Raw genomic sequence first — 25213 nt, forward strand, 5'->3', positions numbered from 1 at the left:
TGGGTGCAATGAAATTTTATGGCCCGTCACGGATCTTTTCGGCACCATTTGTGTCCGGTTTTTACTCCCACTAGGGCTGGTGTCGCTACAAGAAGGAAGAGGAGACAACCGAGGATCACTGGTTGTTGTCATCATCATCGTCGTCGTCGTCGTCGTCGCGGGTTGTGTTGTCGATGGGATTTGTTTGGTTCCTTTTGGTTCCACCGACCCAATCCGGTGTGACCTGCTTTCACTTTTACACGACTCCCTAGAGGCAGCGTCTGCGAAAACGGTAAGATGAATCCTTCGTTGGTCGTTTAGGAGCTTACAGGAGCTTTATTTGAATGGCGATTACGATGATGAAGGTCATCCCGCGTGTGTGCTGCGTGTCGTGTCGTGCCGTGTGCACAGTGTGGATGTAACAATAATATCTAGTGATGCGTAAAGCTCCCAAGAGAGGGCTAAGGTTAACCAGGTACCAACGTTTTACTGCACGTTTAATGTTTTGCCGGTGCATAAAAGAAATGTTTCATCATAATTGGATTAGATTTGCTAATGAACTGGAAATCATCTACCGACGTTACTGCGGTCGTTAAACTGGTGGATTTGCGCTTGTAATTCGGGCAGAGGAAATTAAATATTTATGTCACAATATTTATATTACAGCTGGTAGACGGAAATTTGTAAAGAATCTTTCAAGTTCCTTTTGGAGCATTTCAATTTAATTTGCCAAAATTTTTACAGAGCACCAGTCAAAAGCATTGATGGATCGCTGAATTCCATTAATGAATTAAATTTAAGCACCTTGACATTGCCTGCCATCTGTCAGAAATAGCACAATACAGATAAAACGGGTTGGAAGCTTTCGAGGGAAAATAATCCCAACCAGCTAGAAGATATCAGGATGGATTTTTTCCCCATCCTTCTCAGAATCGCGGCGAACATCAGTTTCAAGTTTAGCGAAGCGTACGGACAAAGCCAAGCGCACGTTGAATGCTTCTAGCCATCCTGAGATCAAAACGATGTTACGCTTTCGCTTTGAAAAGTTTTCCGCTCGAAAGCGTCTGTGATTTTGGGGAAAGCATCTCGGATTCTGGGCGATCTGCAGCACCGAGTCCTTCGCATTCGACTCTCAGCTCAGATGCACAACCACAGGGCCATGGTTTGTTGCACTGTTGCAAGCATTAGTTTTACACTAAGGCTAGAGTGTGTTAGGATGGATGCTCCCTGGGGATGCTGTTGATGGGATTGTCTCGATTCGTTGTCTTAGAATTTTGGGACGTTTCCTTTTCAATTAGTGCAATCGGCAGTGATGCGTTGTTTCTCGGTTCTCGTTGTGCTACCATTGCATTTAAAGTATAATTACTAATAGCGTAATGTTCTGGCAGTCACAATAATGTAAACCAATATTGAAGCAGCATCTTAATTGTACCCTGTGATGAAGTTTGGTTCGAAAAACGAGACAAAATTTGAAAATACAACAACATACAGCACCCCAACCCTTTTCAGAAGGAGGGCCCGGTCCGTGTTGTTCAACAAGCTTATTTTCGGAAAGGGAGGAGGGTTATGTAAATTTACATTAATCGCGTGACTTGACGACGAGGTTTTCGCTGGAAACTTCTTCTACCTAACACCCTTTGTCGCTGCTGTTGCTGTTAAACGCTGCGAAACGCGAACTGCGAACAAGGCGAGCGGCTGCGATGTCAAATGTTGCGTGTCACTTTCGCACCGGGCCATCCCGCCATTTTCCGGCCAGCTTTCCCAACCCCGACCCTTGTGGGGGTGGTACCCTTTTTCGGGGTGTCGTGATTTCACGCCCGCCCGCTTTATGTTTACGTCGAGGGTTATGAAAATTATGACACGGAACGTTACGCTCAAGCGCTGGTCAGTGGCTTGTCCGGAAGAGCACTTTAATCACACCTTGGTCGTGCACCGTGTGTTTCTTTTTTTTGTGGCATGAAATACAACATTTGTTGCTTGAAAAAAAAAAAGGCGTTTTGTAGCGGGATTATAGACTTACATTGCATTACTTTACGTAGGATAAAGATGACATCGACAAGGATTAGTTTTCCAACAGAACACTCATCATAACACACATTGGTTCTGTTGTCCTTAATCCCCAACTGAATGCATCAGTCAATAAGCTGATAGTTTCCGTAATTTTTCTCGGAATGCACTCTCTAATGTAACGTTCCTCCCAGGAAAAAGTCATCAACCATGCTACGGTCCTCAGGTAGCATTAGCTGCCGCATTCAAAACATTCACTATCCAAAGGCAGAAAAAGATTGGATTTTTCTCCCCCATTTTTTCATCTTCTCATCAAAGAGCAATGCCAAACAGATTCTTGACTGTGGCGAACTTGGAGGATGCCTTTTTGGAGTAGAAAAATGTTGCAAAAGAACCAACAGCCAGGGATGGCCAGGTTTTCCTAGTGCTTGCAAGATTGAGTTCCAGTAGTTCTAGGTCTCGGCATCACTAGCATACTAAACAGTTTGTCACACGGTGTGTGGAAAGATGGATGATGCCTAGAATGGCTTGGTAGAATTGGGACAAGAAATCACCATGCACTACACTATTGTATGAGACAGAGATCTGTAGCAGAAGTTGACCGAAGCTTTGCTGGGGGTTCCCTGCGAGGACCCTGATATTGGAGAGGAGCCTTTGCTGATCGTTCCGAGTATGTGAACGTGTCAGAATGAACGACACAGTTGACCTTTTTTTTACAGATTTCTGTTTGCTTTTTGGAACGTCCTAAACACGCTAAAGATTCGTTGGTGAGACGGGGGAACGCTCCAACGTTCTCTTCATCATCCAAAGATCACACAGTCGCGTGCGTTAGTGTGATTCGCAAAGGCACGTCCGCTATGTCAACTCATCAGACAGGAACGTGTAAGATTCTTTGTGTACCTTGCCAATGTCCTGGCTGCTCTTAGCCATTCGGACCATGTGTGTGTGTGTCCGGGTTGCAGATGTCCTGACGATGGTTGGGTTCCAGCTGGAAGTGCGAAAAGTTCATCTTCATTTGGGTAAAACCGGTTGGTCAGTGGCAAGAGAGACAGAAGAAAAGGGCTCGCTACCGTCCAGCAGCATACCGTAACGAAACGTAATTTGAATATTTTTTTCCATTAATCTTCCACGTGCCCGGCATCGGTAACGACTCGTTGGGGAAAAAAGGGCGCGAGATTAATGCTGCAGTACATAAATTGTTCGTTTTTTTTCGTATTTTTTGATAGCTGATTTGGATTTTGTACAGAAATTTGTTACGAATGTTGTTTCCATCCTTTACAATTTATTGTAGCAAAATGGACTACAAATGCCTGTTGGAAATGTGTGCGCCATTCTATCGATCCATCATTGGGCCATTTGGAATGTAAATTAGCATCTCTCTTTCTCTCTGTATCTACTATCGGTTCCGCTTAGCAAATATCAGAATTTACCACAAAGCAACGGCAACACACCTCATTCCTATATGTTATGAAACTCCGGGGGACCGTTTCATAATTTTTGCCATTTCTTGTTTTCGTTCGCTCCCAATTTTCGCCTCTTCCTGGTTCAGGATGATGTTATCCATCTTCACATCCAGATTCGATTGAATTTCATGCTCGCAGGTGTGTATATTTTGGGGAGCTTTTGTATACCGGCGTAAACGGCCGTAAGATAATGCTAGCGGCGCATATAACGCACGCAGCATCCGACGCGAATCCGTCCGCCGTGGCCGTGCATTATGAACGAGCGCGATGATGAAGCGACCGCGCGGGGATGAATTTCATGAATTTTATAATGTTTCACACAGTATCTCTTCTTGGCGAGTGGCGAGAGATTCGAATGCGAGTGTGTGTGCGTCGTCTGGATGGTGGAAAACGGTCCCCAAGCGATAGGGCAGAGGGAAAGGAAAACGGCATTTGAAAACTCAATTCACCAGATGAGCTTACCGTGTGTGTGTGAGAGAGAGAAGGAAGGTTTGTTAAAGTGACGACTATGCGAAATCCACCACCTTCGCATCGTTTGCATATTGATGCGGGGCAAAACTCGCGGACAAGTTCAGCTCGTTCGGGAGCCACCCTGCTTGCTTGATCCTTAACGCTCAGGTGTAGAGTTGGTGATGGGTAAACGAGCTGTTTTGTTCTCCTCTTTTTATCGTCACCTTGAGCATTTCTGCACCGCCGAAGGATTTGGAAATGAAAGGGTTTTTTTTGTTGTATGTTTTTATTCATTTATTCGCCACGGTACACGGCGAACATTTGCTCCGAACCAATCGTGCGTGGAAGCTGTTTTTTAGTTGTCTTCAACACAGCAAAGATAGCTTAAGAAATTGTATTCAGTGTCTGTTCCGAAAACACAACACCGAAATATTGGACCACTAAGTTGCATTTTAAAAGGTGCGTTATTTTGAAGAAACAACATAATTTAATCACTGATACAATTGCACAGAAAAATCAACAAAGTTGCAATAATTTGACAGCGAACGTCAAAACCAAATGTTTAGCTAATATTGTTTGGTGGTATTTTTTTTCGTTGCTGCGATCTATACTTCTTTCTGTTACGTTGGTTTCTCTTCATCGTTCCCCGTTGCTGGAAGAGGTTTGTGTACTGCTCTGCCCACACGTAATAGCACTGTGCAACGTGCGTCTGGTTTTGTCGGTTTCTCCTGGGAAAAAGCCACGTGTCGAAGACTGGCTGCTGGTTGACGACTGTGGGTCGGAGATATTTAAATCAATTTAGCAGCAACCGATGCAGGACTGGTAAACAACATTATCCTGTTGAAATACTTAAGCTAATAGGAAACTCGAAAGAAAAACAGATCGAGCGAAAGTATGATTACAGTTTTACTTACTTCGATTGTTCAATTCAATGCCTTCGCTTGGAGGCAAACAAACACGAGATTTTTGGAGCTTGCTTTTATTATGCTGAAGGCCAGCTTGACGGTTGTTTTGGTTCGAACGCTTGACTAGAAGTGATGAAAAATTGATTAAAATTCGCTTTTGGTTCACTGGTCAGCAGTAGCTAACGTATGCCAATGAGCTTATAAATGTTAATCGGATTAAAGTTCATAGAGCAGCATCATAGAGAAAGATGAGTGGAATTTGCAAACGGATTTTGTAAGTAACTTAAATTGGAATCAAATGTAAGCTCCCCTGTCGGAGATAATAGTGCTTAGTATTCATAAAACAATAGCACCTATTACATCAACGATCGGTACGCTTTTCCCCTAACAATAATCCACCGTTTCGTTCCAGTTTGGCTATTTGTTGTGGCAGCCTAATAATACCTGTGCCCGAAAAACATTGATTCTGAGATTGTCAGATGTCAAGCGATCGTTGTGAGAGCGGCCTGGTCGTAGCTGTGATTGTAAATGGAGTGCGACTCGCTTTGTTAGCGATTTGTGACTAGCGAAATTATTTCCGCACATAGTACTCAGTACGCTTTCGCTATCGCTCTCTCTTTCTCCGATCCATGGAGTCTAATTGCATGTGCATCTGACGCAGAAATTAAGGTCAACTGGATTAATGTGCTGTTGAAATTGTCAGCATAATAGCATCCAGCGGGAAGATTCAGAAGTGCGTAGAAGCTCCAATTTGGCGTTTGCTAATGGGAAGTGATTTGTTTTGGCTTGTGCGAATTAGCGCACGTGTACCGAAGCGCGATATCAATAACATTTTCCTTGCAAATAAAGCCATTTGCTGTCCGGAAAGGTAGAATCGTAGGTTCTCTAATTACAATAGAAAATATATATTTATATGGGAAACGGTATCGGTGTGATTGTGCTCCGTCAGAAAGCTCTCTCAAATATGCGACCCGTTATCACTAACGTCAATTCGCTGTATCGCTTCTATAACGGGGGTGGAGGAGAATCCGTCAAATCGGTTAAACCCTTTCCTTCGTCAACTGTTGTCCGATTGTTTGACCGGCTTGTGCGTCAGTGTCACTTGCAACCGGGGAAGGTTCATTTGCAGGCGCGTAAAACGCATTGTTAGCAGGCAGGATAAATCCAATGTTGGGTAATTAGTTTTCCCATCAATCGAAACGTCCCCCACTACTGTGTGTACCGGCGGTATCTGTCTACGTACTTGCCCGAAAATTGTTCCCTGCTCGACGGTGAGAGATATGTGTCATAAATAATAATCGCACTGCTTTCACTGCTGGCCCAACTTTTCCAATATTCATTAATAAACTTCACCTGCGTGTGCGGTGCGAGCTTTTGATGTAGAGCCCGGGTGCTTAGCGTCCGGCACCGGAACTGTGCGTCATGAAGGATTCAAACGGAATGTACAAATCATTGGGTGGTGCGTCACAGGTGACGCTAAGCGGTGGGATTTGTATCTGGAGGACCAGCGTTGAAAGTTGTGCTTACGTTTGACGTCCTAAACTGCTGCGATGATGAGAATCCGCGGCAAGATACGACCACGTATGCTAAGTCCTTCAATTCTATCATTTATTGTGAAAAATTCTCACATAAATTATCAAACTTTTCTAATCCTCCTGTTGTATTTTTTTTTCTCTTCCATTTTAGATGGCCCATCCTGGAAAAATCACACCTCAACATAGTTCCTGAAAAAGTTGTTCCATCACGAATGTAGATAAATCAACCCCTCAGTGTATCAACTGGATTCATTGATCGAATTCTGAACTGTCTATAAACTAGATTAACTAACGGTTCACCAATCAACTGATTACCGTGGAGGAACTGATTAGTGCTAGAAGAAGCGCAAAACTGTTAAACACGATACACTGCGAGAATGCGTGATACACGATTCTGTGTCCCGGAATCGAAAGAGTATTCATTTGTTGTGTGATTGTTTGTGTAATGTCAATTAAATCTCCTTTTTCTCCCATTATTTTCCCTGCAGTGTTGACGGAACTTTCTTAAATTAAATTAGCAACAAAAGCAAAGTGAATGCGTGTGAGTGAGTGCGTGCGTGTGAGTATGTGACCTCCCTTTAACGATAAAAATAAGTCCTTGGTAAAGAAGTCGTAAATAACAGCAACGAAAAAAAGAAAACAAGCTGCTTCTCAACCCGCTACAGCAAAACCATTGCAGACATCCGGGAAACCATCCTTAATAAGACACGAAGCTCCGGCCCTGCTTACTTGAGGCAACGTGCGGGCGAATCCGCTGGTCTGTACACAATCTGGACAACGGACGATGCCCGGGAACGTTTAATTGATTGATTAAAAACGGATAAGGATCGGTCGGAAAATAAGGAAATCGCCATTCAACGGAGGCATTAAAACGGAACCAGAGTTTGTGAGTGAGTGTGTGTGTGTGTGTGTGGGTTTGGGGTGTGGTGGCGTAACCGGTTTAGTCGTACGGTACAGAACTGCCCGTCTTATCAGCAAGCGGCTCGGAAAGAAATATTAAAAGTGGCTGCTAGCGGATATCCTTGCTGGCAACACCCGGCAATAGCCTCAAATTTGTGTGCTTTTTTACCGACGGTTTGGGCCCGTCGAGAACTAGAGCCGCAGCTGGGTTGGAGGTGTAGAGGGTCGAGATCGACACGATAAATCAGCCCCAAGCAGGTACTCTTAAGAATCGCCGTCAGTAAGAGAAGGTCATCCAGGACGAGCCACGGTGGGATGAAATTAATAATAATTATGTTTTAATTAAATCATCTTGATTATCCCTACAAACTCGGTGGGGTAGAACGCCGTGGCTCAGACCGGCGTAAGGCTGCGTGCTAGAGATTTCTTGGAATGGAACGGACCCGGCATCGTTGAGCGTTCGGAAAGCTTTCGACCACATTCCCTCATCCGTGTTAGCCTGCATTGGATGACTAGTTATCCCAGTTCCTGGAAAGAATCTTTACCATCAGGACAACCATCCGTGGGCACTATGATCTAAGCCGGTTTGAGTAGGAACCGGAATCTCGTAACGTAGCGGTTCCAAGAGCTTGTGGTGTGTGAAAAGGCTCCACTCAGCTACCTTCAGCAAACGATTACTCTGGCTTGAACTAAATAATTCTCTGTCGGGTCTTCATGCCGGTGCGAGAACTCATCATCATCGTCGTCGTCGCCTGTTCGTGGTTTGTAACGCTGGCGTGTTGTGGCTTGCAAGAGGAGGGCGTAATTGGTTCCGATATATTAACCTAGACGAGCAAGCATTTTTGCCTCAAAATGACTATAGAGACTGCGCTGCAAAGCGAACGAAAATCGGTTAGAAAATGCAACGCCCGTGCAAGGATACAACACTTTGTGCCCTGGCCAATTCGGGCACAAACAGTAGAGCTGCAGACGCAAGAGCGAATTTTAATTCCAATTTTGGATGGTGAATTTCGGAGCTATCGATCAAATGATCTAGACACGGAGGATCGCAACAGTGAAAGTGAATGTTTGCCCTCGAGTGGGTGCCAATGGCAGGCGAAAGACCCCGAGCTAGATGATACCGAGGGTGACTCCTCCGATTGTGACAGTGATAGTGATAGGAATAGGTGTCCAGTGGTCGGAGTACGCACACGGCGACGCCTCCGATGGCATGTGCATTCGCGGCACCAGCAGCAGCTTCACCTTCATCCTCGAGCCTCTCCGTGGAGTCGCATCATCCAGTTTCAATTAGTGCTAGTGTTATCGTTAGTTTTAGTATTTAGCGGTATCAATTCCGCGGTTAACTGTGATGAAAATGTAACGATCGTTAGTGGAAGTGGTAGTGTCGTCGCGGATCGTAAGCCTGGGTTAGGCTTTTCGGTCTTCTTCGGCAACAGGAGCAGCAGCAGCAGCAGCAGTTATAGTGATGAAACGAAGCATGTGCTTCCTAAAGTCATATATAACTGGGCGGACGATGTGTCAAGTGTAAACGTAATCGATGAGAAGCTAGACGGTGCACGTCATTTCACACATCACTGGGCCGTGCACATACCGGACGGCGATCAGCAAGATCTAGCTGATCGAGTCGCTGCCGAGCACGGTTTCATCAATCGTGGCAAGGTAAGTAAAGATTTAAGGAATGAATTTGAATGTTGTATTCCGATTTTAGACTTGAATCAAAGATTTTAGGAGTAAATACTCCGTCGTATCGTACGTGTTAATTTGTGCCTCGAATATTGGTTATTTATCTAACGATCTTAATTGGAACGCGATCATGCTGCACGATAGCTCTGAGAATCATAAATCCTTCGAATAGATTAATTTTCCAATAAATCTTCAGTAAGAATACGGTAGGAATACGTGGATAGAAGCCCACTTCCAGGTTATAACGTTGCCACCTTTTTTGCGCACAGTAAAAAACTGTAGTTGACCATATCCAAGTCTACGCTTTTGCATACGAAAAAACATGTTTATCACTCGCTAGGGAATTGAATCATTTATTCAGGAGCACGTTACACTCCTACAGAACGTTCCCATTTCACCACACACAAATTTGATCGCTTAACGACCATCCAGCACGGAATTTATTCCCTCATTTTTTACGGTTTACGGTGGTGCATTGGATTATGATCGAAATCAGTGGTGAATTGTTTGTCGGAGTGAGTCGCAAAGCGTACAAAAATTGACTCGGACTAGAGGGTTGCTTATACTCCGGTAAAGTGTTTGTATTTTTTTTTTGCTGTTGTTTTTTTCCCACTTACTAAATCCACTGAATATGCAACGTTTGGTGTAGTGCTTAACCTCCACAGTTGAAATGCGCGCCTTGCGATTGTATAATTATTATCCTCCGGAGAAGTATAAATCCTTTCGTCGTTTTCAACCACCGCTTTACTTACGGGAGCTGTTAGAATATTTTGCCCCTCCTATAACGCTTCGGTGGCTGGCTGGCGGTATTCTGTCGTATGGACACACTGTATCGTCATCAACATCTACGCTGTGGGAATCATAATGGGCAAGAGAAGCAGAGTAGAAGCCGGCAAAATTCTGTGAATAAAGCTTTCCGCTGCTTCCGGTTTGCTTGTTTCGATGTTTCGAGGGTTGGAATTAGGACAGGGGGCTTCCAGCCGAATGGCAAGGAAGTGTGTTTGTGTGCACGGCGCACAAAATGGCATCCCGCAGGAAGGCGTGTAGTTGACGGGTCCCATTTAACCGACCGTTCGCCTCGGCTCGAACTTTATTGCAGTGATTGTAATAACTTCATACAAATGAACCAACGAGAGCGGAACACACACACACACTCACACGGGTCTGGTGGGTTTTTGGCTCGCTTGATCTAAGCACTTTGAGTCGTTATCGGTTTTGTTGTGTATCGAGGACACTCGGTAAATATATTGGAAACGATGGCACGGTGTGATCCACGGCTATTGTTGTGTGGACGACTTTAATTTACTTCCTGCCTAGTCGGCGGGAGTGCACGATGGCAGCGATTGATGCGAAAAACGGGAGAATTACTTGAACAGTTATTAGGGTGAGCACCGGGGAGAGAGTATTTTTGTTCCGGACTTGTCAACCGACCCAGCACAAATGGTTTGAAGTTGGTTCGATCCGTTGAAGGGTTGCAGTCGCCTAGACAGGGACTAACGCTACAAATAGCACACCAGTAAAAAGCCATTAAAACCACCGAGTAAGTGTGTTTGGGTCGTGGACCGTGCGCGCATTCTGATGCTACAGGACACATTTTTTTTCGTATATGTGTGTGTGCGCGCGTGTGTGTGTGTCTATCATCATATCTGGCGTGCTATGCTCTTTCGCCGACCGTTTAGAACCCAAGCGCCCCAAGCACTAGCTGGCGGCGGAACCTCGTGTGCATGCTGCTATAAATAGGCGTTCCATAGCCCATTAAACTAATTGCTTTGCATATGACGATAAACCAAACCTTCAACCACTGATTGTGTGGTGGGAGTTTTGCTCCTCTGTTGCCGTGCGTTTTGTTTCCCTCCCTCTTCACCCCGTTTTTCAGACGACTAGACCAACGAATGCGAGGATGACAATATGGGGAAGGAAGGAACTACAAAAAAGAAGAAGAAGAAGCTAGGTCCCTCTATTTGTTTGCGTGGAATGAATCTAAATTGTCGCGCAATGCGAAATCATTGGCATCTGCGCGAGGCGCACTTAATGCGATGTAATTTGATAATAATAGTAATTAGCAGTCATGGGCGAATGGTAGAAGCACACTTTGGCCCTAGACCTAGACTGCATCGGGGTGCATCCTCTATTGAGATTGCACTAGCGCGACTAGGCGTGGTGCAGTGATAGTGATAATTATTAGCAACAATACGCGCTCGCGCGTGTGTGTGTGTGTGTCCATGTTGACTGGCTAAACTAGGGTACGGGATTATCGAGTGCTTCGGACAGGTGTTCGCAACGCCAATGAAAGCTTCAATTGAATATCCGGGCTCTCGGTGTGGCGTTTAATTTGCGTAGCGATTAGAATTATGTGAAGTCATTATTTTTCCTTGTCTTTAAATTGTATCGCATTGTTTGCTTTTAATGCCTAGGCAGATAATACTTTTAGTCGATTTGCCTGATTATAGCTTCAACGCTAAGAAGACATTGTCGTTTGCAGACTGTAAAACAACATTTACGAGTTGTGCATTTTTATTGTACATTATCAGTGCAGCTTTCTTTGAACGGTTTAACGATGAGGCTTAAGGAATCAGCCACCATTTGTAGTAGCACTGGAGAGAAGGTTTCTTAAACGAGCTACATAAACGACGGTTTCTTCGTCTGGACGCCTTTCTACCGCCGTCAACGTTGACGTTGCCTTGGAAAGCAGTATTTGATGGAAAGAACATAAAATAAACTGATTTCGATAAGCAGGAGCTTCATGCTTCATTTGCTATCGAGACAGTAAATCTTCATTTATCCTCGCCCGGGTACAGACAGTTCATTAGAGACGGCGAGAGCGAGCGCGCGAAATGATAATGACAATCATGTCGATGATGCAAAATGTGTACCAGATCCCGTTGCCTAACCATCTCCAACCGGTCTTGACGTTTGGTTGCCATTTTAATGGACATTATTATTCAACCATTTCTTTCGCTCGCGGAAAGCTCTACTACTGCAATGCCTAAACTCCCGTAATGATACAAAAATCTAAGGAAAAAGGGGCATGTTTTTGAGGTTCATTTTTGTTGTTACTACTTGTCCGTGTCGGGGTTTGGTTCCTTCTGGCTTATCTTCTCGACCGTTGGGACCGTTTGAATCATTATCTGTAGGTGAGGCGCGGTGCGCTTAGGAGAAGGAAGACTCCCGAACCTTCATTGGTCAAAACTTCGCCCTCACCCTAGGACACGTGACAGGCAGACGGCAGACAAGGTGCGGATAGGAAAAAGTTTTTGACAATGCGAGTAACAAATTCAGTTAGGACGATGTTTTGGGCATAATAAGTGCGATACGGTCGTCGGCTTTTCTTCCTGTGGTCAGTGTTTTCTTTTTTCTTCTATCTCTCTTTTTGTTTTACCGTGTGCCGGGCCAGTCAGGATGGCAAAAGCATAAGGTAATAAAAGGCGTAGCGAGCCACAAAGCAAATGGGCAGTAGTGGTACCGTGTTTTTTTTGTCTACTAGTTGTCTGTTTTGTTCCATTTTTGGTTCTGTGAAAAGGAAATGGACGCGGGACCACAAACGTGCTTAATTTTTGTTCGCAATAAAAAGGAAACGCTTTTGTTCCACCGTGGAGGGGAATGTTTGTTAAGGGTGTGGTTTCTAATTAAATGCTGATTAGCAAGTTTGGACAAAGTTTTCCATTTGTTAGTACAACTAACATTTTAGTAGAATTAAAGAAATATTTGTTGTGTGCTACCTTTTGCTACAAACATTTCCAAGTGAACGTATTTCTTTTATAACAAAAAAATTGCAACATGTTTTACTAAAATCTCCAAAGCATCGTATCGAAACAAGGAAGCTGCCATTTTTATTATTGGATGTAAACTGGAGCCTGTTGTTGGCTGCACTTGCTTTGTTACTATGAAAACGAGAAAAGTTTACGGAAAACGAAATTGCAAAATTATGGCCAACACCTGGAGAAGCTGAATGGTGGTTGTTTACGGAAATAATAACAAAGTTTTGGAGGTTTTGTCGAGCGTCGAAAACATTCCTATGTGGTTTGTAACGCTTCACCGGGGATGCATGTGCAGACTGGTGCATTGTTGAGAGTTTTTTCGTGCAAAGGTTTGCCTCAAAATCCAATACTCATCAAATATAGTTCTTTTTTGTTTGTTTGTTTGTTGGTTTCAGTAATGCCATTGTGTGACAGTTTAGAGATTGTTTATGCAATAATGTTTGGCACAACGTAAGATTTATTTACGGTAACTTTGGTCCAAAAAGTGGGTTTTACATTGAAAATGAAACTCTTGAAATAATAAGCACTGCATTATTAAACAGGCAAAGTTTGTGAGACGATACGCTTCCTGTAACCCCACTTTCCAGGCTTTCATCCCTTTACAATTCGGAAAATTCTATCATCGGTCATTCAAATATGTTCCCTTGGATGCAGGCACAGCAATTACCATTTTAATTAGAAACGTTGTAGAATTCAGCGAAGCACAATGGACGAAATTCGCATTCAACCTGTAGTGAGTAGCTAACTCAGACTGCAAATAAAAGATTTGGAGGCAATTCCAGAGTGTCCGGAAGTGTAACTGACATTTCTGTAGCCGTTTTTGTTTATGATTGACAGTGTGACAAATCCCACTAGTCCGATTTCGATTAAAGAGAATCATAGAAGCTCGTTGTTACGTGAAATCGGTCCGACGGAACATCGGTCGGTTTATTTATTAAGGGGTTGTTATATGTTCATCGGAACTTTAAGTTTCAGCCTGAGGGAGAGTTGTGCTATGCTTTGGTGGATTTTTGTTTCACATAGAAAAGCTTTAAATATGTTTGCTGCAATACAGTTGTTTTGGGATTTTCCAAAGTTAATTAAAATTGTATCCTTATTGACATTAACAAAAAATCGCTGTAAAATTACAAAAATTACACGAAATAATTACGAATTAATTCACGAATAAAAAACCTATTGTACAAATTTTACATGGAATTGATTCGAATGGCATGTTGCATGTAAGTGTTTCAGCATTTTACATTCTTCTAAAGTGCTTTTGTGTGCCTGTGTCTGGATTGAACAGTTTAAATCGATGCGTGAGTGTACAGCGCAGTAAACTTCAAAAATTTGATTGGAAATTGGGTTTTCTTTCTGGCAAATTCATGATGTTCCGTTGGTCCGATTGTTAGCAACAGGGGAGTCGTTGTGCAATTCGAGCACGGGTGCGTCGTCGGCATTGTGCAGCCGAATCGTTGCGGTGATCCAAGCACCATAGGGCATTTTTCTACGAATAGTGGTCATCATCCAGTTGCTGAACTCGGCGTACGGACGTGAAAAATCGAACGAAACGCACGTGTTTCTTCAAAAGAAGACAAAAAAGCGACAGCAACAGCAGCAGCACACAGCTATACGGTATTCATAATTGCTTGTGTCGGAACGCGTACCAGACACAACAGCATCCTGGCTGGCTTGGGGCAGAATGAATGGCATTCGGCTGCTTCCGACAAGTGTTTGACATGAGCTATAAACTTGAAACACAATTCTCTATTTTGGCAGGGCGGTACACTCGTATCGGCCGACCGATAGGGACGTTGCTCATACTCGAAAAATCAATTTAAAATTGCACACTCGAAGCTTCCAATAGGCCAACACCAACAAAGCCGGTACCACAAAACAATCGTTGGTCCGCTCGTTGGCTAGACAGTGGCATGTTATGCAGCTGAAGCTGGAAGGAGGATGCAAATAGTAGACGAGACTACCATTTGGGGGATTTTTTGTGTGCGTGTGTGTATTCTCGGTTATAGATTTGATAGCAGTTTCCATCGAATTTTGCAACTTGAAATTGGAAAACGGATTAGAGCATTATATTAGCGTGGGGCTGTAAATTGAAACTGGACTCTTCTCAGGACTATTACACATTGGAACCTACACATCCATGGTTGTGTTGCGAAAAGGGTCGGCAAGCAATCCAAGGCATCCTAGTTGAGAATTTTTGTTTTGCTTCGCATATTTCCAGCTCGGCAAAAGTTTCTAAAGGTTCAAAAACGGAACTTCTGCCCTCAACAATCAAAAGCAGACAAAAGTGTGTTGGTAAAAGTTTACATTTTTAAGCGCCACCATCTTGGCTAATTACAGCTGCGGCTCACACTCGTGTAACAATTCGCGGACCACACCATCGCCCATGGGATCAACTGCCTAATCCCTTTTTGTTCCTCGTCTTTTTTATTATTTAGCCGTGTTTAATGCGATATTACAGAAGCAAAAGAGCGCCACAAAGAAGTCAAGCTTCGGACGAATGTTTTTGGAAAGTTTTTAGGTAAACGGCGTCACCGACGTCCTTTTTTTTTGGGGATCGGGCTGGCAGCCGACGTACTCTGCTGTGCTTTAAATTTTAACGCCTAAACGACATTCGAGCACGACTGTCTTGTTAAACGTTCGAGCTTAAAGTAAAACTTCTTGTACCTTCTTCAAGAGGACAGAAACAGCTGTCACTTGTGCGACCGCGCTTGCTAATGCGCTTAAAATTTCTTTAATTTAGTTTTAATTTAACGACGCTTGTGCCGGGTCGGTAGAGGTACATGAAGAAGTAGTGTAAAGTTTTCCGTTGTCGTTTCGTTCGTGTAAAAAGAGCTCCGGGGATCGAAAAAACATATCGAACACAGGACAAAGAATCGATTGCGAGTATCCGTTGTCCGTTCTTCCGATTGAAATTGAAATAAATAGCGAACCGCGGCCGCTGGTAATTGGTGACCGCGGAGAATTATTAATCTGTGTCGTGTTGCTGCTTTTTCCAGCCGTACCCAACCTTCGGGTCCAATATACAGTGATGATGGAACCAAAATGGATTAAATCAAACAATAAAACCAAAAACTCTTTGCCTGGCTTTTTGGTAGAATTTCCAAAAGCCAAAAAATATGCCGCAGGCAGACTTGGCTAGGAAGCCACACCGGAACAAGAGATGGATTGTTTCAGTTAAGTGTTCCAACTGGTCAACTTCAGAAACATCAGGGCAGGCAGACATTTTTAATGTATTTTCGTGTGTGCCTACTCCACACCGTAGTCCCTAGCTTCTGCTGCGGGGGACGGATTGATTTTTGAAAAAATCAGTAAAGTCAGAAATGAAAAAGGAAAACTTTTTTCATACCTCCTTTTCAATCTGTTTATTTATTGGCTTATGCTGTGGAGGTTTATGAAAGGTTCTCCGCACAGAACGAAAACCTCGCATAGAGTGTGACGAAAAAGTGCTTTAATAGAGTCAGTAACGATGAGTTGTTCTGGTTGTGGTGGGTAATTTTCGCTATTTTAAAAATTGTAATTTACCAAAACCAACTCGAAAATTGCTATTGACTTGACGAGTTTCACGACATCCTGGTGGGCAATATTCGAACAGCACCCGAAGCGGAAGGAATAAAGTTCAACAGGTCGAATTATTTAATCATGCCACTCCAGCTGCTATTAAACTTCAATCATTACACCCTAATTGGCCCATCAGAGTCGGATCAGTTAGGACTTCAGACCAGACGATTATGGCAGGTTTTTCCTTTCGCTTCATTCAAATCAATCCTAATTATCCGACACATTCCAACAGGGAGAGGAGAGTGAGAGAGAGCGGAAGTGCACGCCAACAAAGACTGGCGCTTGAAAAGGAGCGTAAAGGAGCTCCCCATCTGGTAGCTACCTGTTGTAGCATTAGTCCAGCGTTAGTCGGAGTGTCGGTAAAAGCTGTCAGGGCATATTGTTTTCTCAACTTTCCCAACCGAGGATTGTGTTGAGGGCATGCCTGTCAGTTAGGCAAACTATTTCATGCCCGGCGGTAATTTATCAAGCAGAAAAATGTATCCTTTCAAACATGCCACTGTCGTATTAGCGCGTCTCGCGCCACTACCCGATGCAGCAGTTTTGTTTTCCCGGCTATCCTCCCTAAGTAGTAAGGGTTCGGCCACGGGTCGCGCGCATTTAGTGGCCGCCCACCAAACATGCAACATGTTGTTGTTCTTTGCTTGCTATTTGCGAACCGTTTGTCTTACTCCAAGGTGGGTTGCTGGTAAGCCGCTTAGGTGACCGAAGCTCTAAACTCCCTCGGAGGGGTTCATGGGCTTGAGTCTAGCACATCACCCGCTTAATGTAGGTTGATGTGAAGTTCACCTGTTCCGAGGTAACTTTGTGGGAGTCTACGTGTTTGTGTGTGTGTGTGGTATCAAGTTACGTGACGAGTGCATATCGAGTCCCACACATCAAGGCCAGTGCCTCTGAGGGTTTATTCGGTGAACTTCAAGAAATTTAAAGGTGAAGGTTTGCTTTCTGCATGTGAGAGTGGGATAATGATGGGGAAGAACATCATAATGGTGCGTTAAGCTAATGGACGACTTAAATCCGTAATTTTGAAACGATAATAATGACGACTAATGCTTTAAGTGTAATCCGTTGTTGTTTTTGTGTCCTTCGGGACAAGCGCTTGCCGAGGAAAGAAACCATAACTAACATCGGCTGTTAAAAGCAAACATCTGCAAAGGAAGAAACCTTACACCACAGCAGGGCGCCAAGCTATTCAAAATGAACTGTCAAACGACGTGTCGAAACGATAAAGGAAAGTAATTTTTACAGTATTAATTACGATTACACAAATTTCGCTACTCCCAAACAGCACCGTCCTGCACTCGATGAACGCCGATCGAATGTGTTAATGAGATTTGTAACGCTATATTTAGTATTCCTTTCAGCAGCAGGGTGCCCGTTAGTGTCTGGTTGCCACCAAAACAGGAGGGGTTAAGAACATGCATGGTTGGTTTTTGGGAAATGTTGTCCTTTTTTTAAGCAAAACCACCCACACCATCGGTGTTGACGAACTTGGCAAGACAAACTTTCCCCAAATCGGCAAAACTTCGTTGAAAGATGCCGTTTTTCTAGAGGGGGAGTTTTTGTAAATTTACAACCAAAACTCGCCCGCCGAGTGGTCCTTGGCCTCTTGGGTAGGTGGTAACCCTGACGATGTCGGCTGCTTCTAAATCCTGCTCGTTACTAATGAAGCAAATCGAATTGCCCTGAAGCGATAAGGCGTGCTCTTGTTTCGGTTGTCTTCGGCACTGTGGCAGAAGCAGTAAAACACAAGGCTCCCGCAACCAGCTGCGTAAAGTCTTCAAAGCCGGTTTGGGGTAAGAGGTCGAGGAGTTTGAGCTGTTTTTGTGTGAACCTGCTTTGCGTCTGAAGCTTGAAGCGAAACTTTCATTTCAACGCCTTTTCTGCGCAATCTTTGATGTATTGTGTAAGAAGTCTGGATCGCTTTGTCACAAAGTTTGACAAAGAATAGTTGTGGAGTTCGTTTCATATAACATTTGTTATGAAATAGATGATTTCGATACTTTATCTTTATGTTCAGATGACTCAAATAAGTCAATTGCTTCTAAGGAATGTTCTCTCCCTGAACCGCAAACAGTAGCATCTTAGTTCTTCTTCATATATAGGTGTAAAGCGAGCCTGTCAATTATTTGGAATTGAAACAAATGACTAACATATGCTGCTCAACCCTCGCCACAGCCCACACTACACCATCGCTTTATCAATTTGTCGATCAAAAATCCATTTAAACGATAGTTGCAGGGTTTCCTACAGGAATCGATAATGCTCCAACCATTTACCACTCCAGATGTTGTCGTCAATTGACAATACAGCGGAGAGATATTGCCGCCCAGATCCATCTTGAAACATTACTGACATATTGCGGTACCCCTGCATTGCAAAATACTGCGCCATTTCCTTTAGTTTTGGAGGTGATCTCTCGGCCATCATCTTCGCAGCGTCGAAGTTACACTAGCTACTAATAAAGAAGACAAGTAAACGACAAGACAAGAAGACAGAAGCACAAGTAAATGAAGTGTTTCGTATTGCAAATCCCCCAAACAACAACCTGAATTCATTTGTTTGGCACACATTTTGATTTCCCGGACCGGACGCGTACACAGTCGACATGCATTCCCTCGGAAAGGTAGCCGAAAACGCCATACTGCCCACAACCGTGGCTATGAATCACACGAATTAATATTCATTGGCCGAACCCGTAGATGCCGTACTTTCGTCGCTGAACGTTAAATTCGTTGGCATCCCATTTTATGCATTCGCATGCCACCGAATTGCTTCGAACGGTCGCTCCCTTGACACTGTTTTAGGGTCACCAGAACCAGCGCCAGGAACGCATGGAACCTTTTTAACACCCCCATTGGCTGGAGAAGGATTGGAGCAAGTAGCGTGCACGGTTTCGGTCGGATGGATTGCGCACGGTTGAAGGTTAACAGTGTCGGTGAAAGGTTTCTTGTTGCATAAATATTCAATACTCATAAATCAACAGCATCTTGCATGCGACGGCAAGGACGAATCGGTTTTCTAGGGCTTACCATAATTATTCGTGCGAATAACGAAGCATTTAACGATGCTATGGTGGAAGGTTAGATTTCGGTGAAAATATTGATTAATTCGTTCCTTATTATAAAAATAACGGTGTTGTTTCGAGAAGCGATATCCATCACAAAATAATTATACAATTCAGTTAGTTTTCAATTACTTTTAACCAGTTCCAGTGTTTCATCTAAGCGGGTACGCTTGTATTGCGGAATTCTAGCACCAGCCGTGCGTTAGTGTTGTGTGCAGAAGTATATGTAAATTACATCGCACTCTACTTCCTGTGTGAGGAAATTTAATTTGAATATTCAACAGCGGAAGTTGGAATGCCCACGTCCACATAAAGCGGCATATTACGCTATTCGTGCGACCGGCACAGTAATCGATGATGAATGAGCATGCCTGCATTCCTTTCATCTTTATGGTGTGAATTGGTTTAGAAGCAGTAGTGCCTTCCGGCGTTGTATAAAAATATAGTTATATGAACGATTTCCACACAATTTTGCGGGTTGAATAAGTATGTAAAGAACAATCTAGTTGGGTGCTGCTTCTGGTTTTTTTTTTTTTTCAAAAAATCTGATGCACAGTGTAAACGAAAATCAATCTGCACGAATCGGCAGTAAACTGACCGTGTCCGGAAACAAGTTTCCCAGATTTATGTGATTTTTTTTGGTGGTCTCAGAGCTGTTTCCTTTCGTGGTCGGTGGTCTCAGAGCTGTTTCCTTTCGTGATCGTTCGGAGCTATCGCTAATGACTGTTTCTGAACCCGGAACGTGGTTGTCCTCATGTACGGCGAATAATTGTATCGTAAAAGTAACGGATCCGTTTCGTGGATTCTTTAAAGCTTGGATACTGTATACACCCGAGAAAACGCTTGCTTCATGCTACTTTTTGGTTCAACTATTTGACTCTGTCCGATGGAAATTTTTAATAAATAGCTAAAATCATGCTTGGTACATAGGTTAATAGGAAATAACACCAGGCGTCTCCATTAATGTTTAAATTCATCGAATCGTTTTGTAAAAATCTTTATCTTGAGTGGCCCTACGTGTATTAGTTGTTTTACCTCTTGCGGGGCTTCATGGTTTTTTTAAGCTTCGATTTAGCTTAGTGGATAATCCGTCCTTAAAGCATTATGTTGAATGATGATCTCGAATGAGTTCATTATTAATGTTAAAAATCCGCTTATTGCTGGTCTTATGACGTATGCTCTAACTCTTTTATCAAGATTTTTTCGAGATGCAATTTACTATTAGACGGCTGCCTCCATTAGTTTAGCACTTGGAAAAGCATAAGAAGCATATCTTTAATTGCTAGCAGTGAAGTTCATTTAACCTCAACACGATACGATCGCAACTACCTAGATGAAACCGAATTGAAACGCATTTCCGTCATTAAAGCGAATGGAGTGTGCTCTGGATTTAAATCAATTTACAACCGGCCGTGGTCCAACATCGTATGCTGCCCATGTACACCCACTGCATAGGAATTAAACAAACATAAGCGTAACGAATCCCCCGTCATCTCGTATGTGTCGCGGATGCACCGTCTTGCACCGAACGGCACATACGGGAATCAAGCATAGAATAGTAAATCATCGTTTGGCGGACGCAGATGAACGACTCGATTCGATGCGATTCATGATGAATGGAAACCGTGGTACATTCGTCGGTGTCGCTTTTTTTGTCTCGTTCATATGAAATGTGCGTGACCATCACCCCAAGTGGTAGACAAGTGTTTAATTTATGGACATTTTTGCTTTTTTGGTTCCTTTGTACTACAATATTCCTATCGAATGGTAGACGACGCCTATTGACCGGTGATCTTTATGGTTCCGTGCGTTCGTGTACGTACGGTGTACCGAGAGCTCTCTGGCATCAACTGCTCAATGCTGTTTGTCAAACAATTTTGCATGATTTAGGTTTGGTTGTGTGTGCTTTTTGTAGCGTAACATTTGCTGCTATTCTAGGCCTGGTGTGTGATGTTCTTTTCCCAAAGGATTTAGGAATTCTAAATTTGTTTAAAACATTCAAAAGAGTAAAAATATCTGTTTTTCATGGTAAAATTGAGCAAAAAAGTAGTCGAATCCAGTCTCATCATGAAACAGTGTCAAAAGTGTTGTGCTTTTAATAAGCAAACACTCACAGTGGTCGCCTTTTGTGTGATGCTCGCCTTATGAAAGAATACTTCCGTCAGGAAGGACGTTAAATAATAGTGCCTTTTATTACCTGTCAGCAAAATAAGTGCGCTCGGAAGCATATTCTTTCAAGTCATGCTCACCATCACCCTAGGCCGAACGGCACAGAGTTGGTCATGGGGGAGAGGGAAGTGGAGTTCAGTTCGGAAGTAAATGTCTCAAGTTTTCCGTAAGCATGTTGTTGGTCTCCATTGTTTATCTTTTGAAGCTGGCCATTGAACGAGCGAGCATATCGTTGTTTCTTGTTGTACAAACACGACACGTTTGTATTATGCCTTCGGCGTTGATGACGGTCATGATGCGGGCCCAACAAATTCATTGTTTTCTCTGATCCCTGCTAAGTGCTCGGGATACACGGGTTCTTTTCATTAATTCTGGTCAGCGCGAATGCGTTCAAAGGTGCTGGCGTGTTGATAACATAATAACTATAGGAAGCATTCTTCTACCCGAAAATTCGGCCAACAACACGGCTAAGACCTATCTTAAAAATTGATATCAATCTTACTGTTGTTCGTACCAGAATAAACGTACTCTTGCGAAATAGAGTGAGCAACACGATTTGTTAGAATAATATATTAGGAGCTCAACTTTTTAGGCCATCCGCACACATTACACACCGCCGCACACTAACACGACCGAATGAAGTTCTCGAGGCAAAAGAACAGTTAGCGCAAAAGTTGCTCCGGCAATAACCTAACAAAATTACGACAGCCTTTCGCCACTTGGCACCACTTAGACAGACTGTACTAATTGACACTTTTCGTTTTGTTCCGTTTGCTCTATTTTCAGGTAAGTCGCATCAGAACGCATTCAAATCATCCCATCGTCAGTGTTGCCGAGAGTTCCCGCATCCCTAAAAGTCAGAAAGCCTAGGAGATGGGAAGATGAGACGCATAGAGGAAGCAGATCGTGGCAAAAAGCCTATTCAGTGCACAGTGAACGTGAGCGGTTAGTTAGAATACTGGCACACCGACTGCTGGTGCTGTATCACGGCACGGCAAATATGGCTCTGGTTCGACGTTCTCGTTGGCCGCCGTGCGCGCTCACTGTGTGCCTTTCTAGCGTCGGTGCTAATTAGATTGTTTACTGGCCAACCGCTTCAGGGCGCAGAAGGGAGAGCGTAAGAAAGTTTTACCGACCTGCCTGCCCAAGCTAACTCGCTTTACCTTACGCCCGAAGACGAACGAAGACTTGCTTCGTTAGAGACAGTTTGCGTACATTCTCATCAAAGCGTGCTGAGAGTGTCTGCTATTCAATTGCAGCAATTGGTCCAAATCAATCACATGGTTTGTGCGAGCATACAGAAAACGAGCTGCCAAACGTTTGACATCGAAAGTTACATCATACGGTACAGAAATTGAGGCATCAATAGAACGGTTAACAAGAACTATTTCTTGAAGTTGACACTTGAATGATTGGAGGAAGCCAATCGGAATTCCCTATTAACAGTACTCGTGAACAAGTTTAACGCAAACATGCATTACCGATAGCTGTTCAGGTCGTCGTCTTCAAAACACAGCCGTTCTCGCCTTCGGGGCGGTTAAGAATTCATCTACCGAAAAAGGTGACATCCGTTTTAATTTACCCGTCACCTTCTTTGCGAAAATTGAAGCTTATCGGGCAAGTACGGTATCAATGCTCAACCTAATCGGCTTACGGTCATTTAGAAGGAGTAGGCTCTCCTCTTCCTACTGCACGTACTGCAGATCCTTTCTGATTGCAAACACCCTGGGCGCCACATTTTGGAAGCCCGTCCCATCCGGTGGCGTATAAAATATAGAACGGTTTTAAACATTGCGGCGTTGAGGGCATTAAATGTGCTAAAAGCACATGGCAAGCATGGTGCTGTTGGTCCATACGATACCGGGCCGGGAATTGTTGTTTTACAGTTGATAAATTAATAAACTCTGCAGTAGTGGTGCACACATGCTGCTGAAGGGTGGGTTGCCACTATCTCTTGCCATCATATGCTATGGATGGTGTGGTGATGAAGGTCATACTGCTGTATGATTTAATATACCTTTGCTATCTTACTGTTTGTGCTTGTGGGAAGGTCTAACCTAATGAGTGGAATGGAAAGGGCACTAGAATAAATAATTATGCGGCCATTTTTGCAGCATATCTGCATTGCTTTTGTTTAGGGACATACAAGCACCAGGATTAGTTGAAACTTATTCATGCGAATTTATGTAGGAGAAAATTTATCTTGCTTAGCCATATATACCATTCAGTTTTAACATCGCAGATGCTTGTTTAACATGTTTACAAAACCAAACTTCTTCCCAAAACCCATTTGACCAACTTTGATATGCGAAAGTTAATTGTAAAAAGAGAGAGACTCTGTGCTGCTGAATTTGTTTGATGTTGGTTATAGTCACGTTATGGTGCAAATGAAAATTACCAGACATTAAAGCACGCTTTACCCTACAGAGGATGTGAGTTAATGAGGTCCCAACTGTGATGTTTAACAGTCAAATAATCAGCTTCTGTGTGTGTGTGGAACATTCTCATCAAACCTTACGGGGAGCGCATTTCCCTCGGCATAGATAATTGTCGATCGCTCACGTTTAATGGGGTTTGGCATGTTGTTGTCGAGTCAATTAGTTTGTGTCGTCCATTGCAATCAAGACGCGGGCCACAGCCAACATGGGTGCCCAGCGATGGCGGGTTTAAAAAAAAAAAAAACAGACAAAATCTCTTGATTACCGGAAATTATGTGCCGCTGAAATCGACCACGACACCAGATGACGATGACGACCAGATAGCCTATTCTTGGAATGAATGATAAGTCTGATTTTGGAGACTTCCATTCTAGCGTTTGATTATGATTGATGGCTTATCGATCGAGCGTCGATAGTTAGATCTAGTTGGGTCTAGTGGAGCTCGTACATCCGTTGAAATGTAAAATATTTTGGCCGCTGCCATGCACATTCTTCCGGGTCGCATGCTCATCTGACAGATGGTGGATGTTTGCACATGGGCGCTGTAGCACTTTGCCGAGTGTGGGTGAAGCCACTTTATTTCGCATTACAGCAAGAGCCTACATCGCTTCGCAACGCGACGTTCGCTAGGTTGCGGTAAAGTCAGAGGGTTGATGCCCAATTAGAGACTCATTATCAGTAGGCTAATGAGCTTCCCATGTGCGAAAAGAAGGAGCACGAGAAAAAGAGTTGGTGGAAATTAATGCTTTTTCCAACGTTGTCAGAGAACTATTGGGGACCGATGATGATGATGATGATGATGATGACGATGGGTTTACCTGATATCGTAAACGTGTACCACCGTTACTACACCGACGGTAATAGCGAACATTGGTTTTCCCGGTCGATGCTTATCGATTGGGGCGTCGATTGAGGGAACGGTATAATACAATATTGCTTATCGAAACACGCAATTGATCTTCCGCGCGCAATATCGTTTGAACATCAAAGAGAGTCGAACCTTTATCGTTTTGAACGGAAAATAATATTTTGTACAGCAGTGTTATTATCCTTATTAGAAACCAAAGCGTGCATTACCAAAAGGAAAAGGTTTCTTCTCAAACTTACACTTTCGAAAAGCAGTAGATTCATTAATTTCTGCTCCTTACCATCAATCTCGTCGTGCGTCTGTGTGTATCTCTCTAATTCCATAATCGGTGGAAGTGCAAACTCTCGCTTTCGCGCTTCAACGCGCTATTTCCACCATAATGATTTGCGGCACGGGCCATAATGGGTGGAGGCCAAAAACTCATCATCCACCA

General features: G+C 43.5%; 2 protein-coding genes across 3 annotated transcripts in view; one reads left to right on the forward strand and one right to left on the reverse strand.

The window, feature by feature from the left end:
- Nucleotides 1-25213, reverse strand: part of LOC126557483 (3-phosphoinositide-dependent protein kinase 1) — a 386951-nt gene that overhangs the window by 222917 nt on the left and 138821 nt on the right. The window lies entirely within an intron of this gene.
- Nucleotides 7912-25213, forward strand: part of LOC126556825 (furin-like protease 1) — a 70386-nt gene continuing 53084 nt past the window's right edge. Inside the window, exon 1 of the mRNA XM_050212344.1 lies at nt 7912-8898. Within this exon, the coding sequence (XP_050068301.1) occupies nt 8092-8898 (807 nt within the window). The 5' untranslated portion in view covers nt 7912-8091. The remainder of the gene's footprint in view (nt 8899-25213) is intronic.

Source organism: Anopheles maculipalpis, chromosome 2RL (genome assembly GCF_943734695.1).
Source record: "Anopheles maculipalpis chromosome 2RL, idAnoMacuDA_375_x, whole genome shotgun sequence".
Lineage (NCBI taxonomy): Eukaryota > Metazoa > Arthropoda > Insecta > Diptera > Culicidae > Anopheles > Anopheles maculipalpis.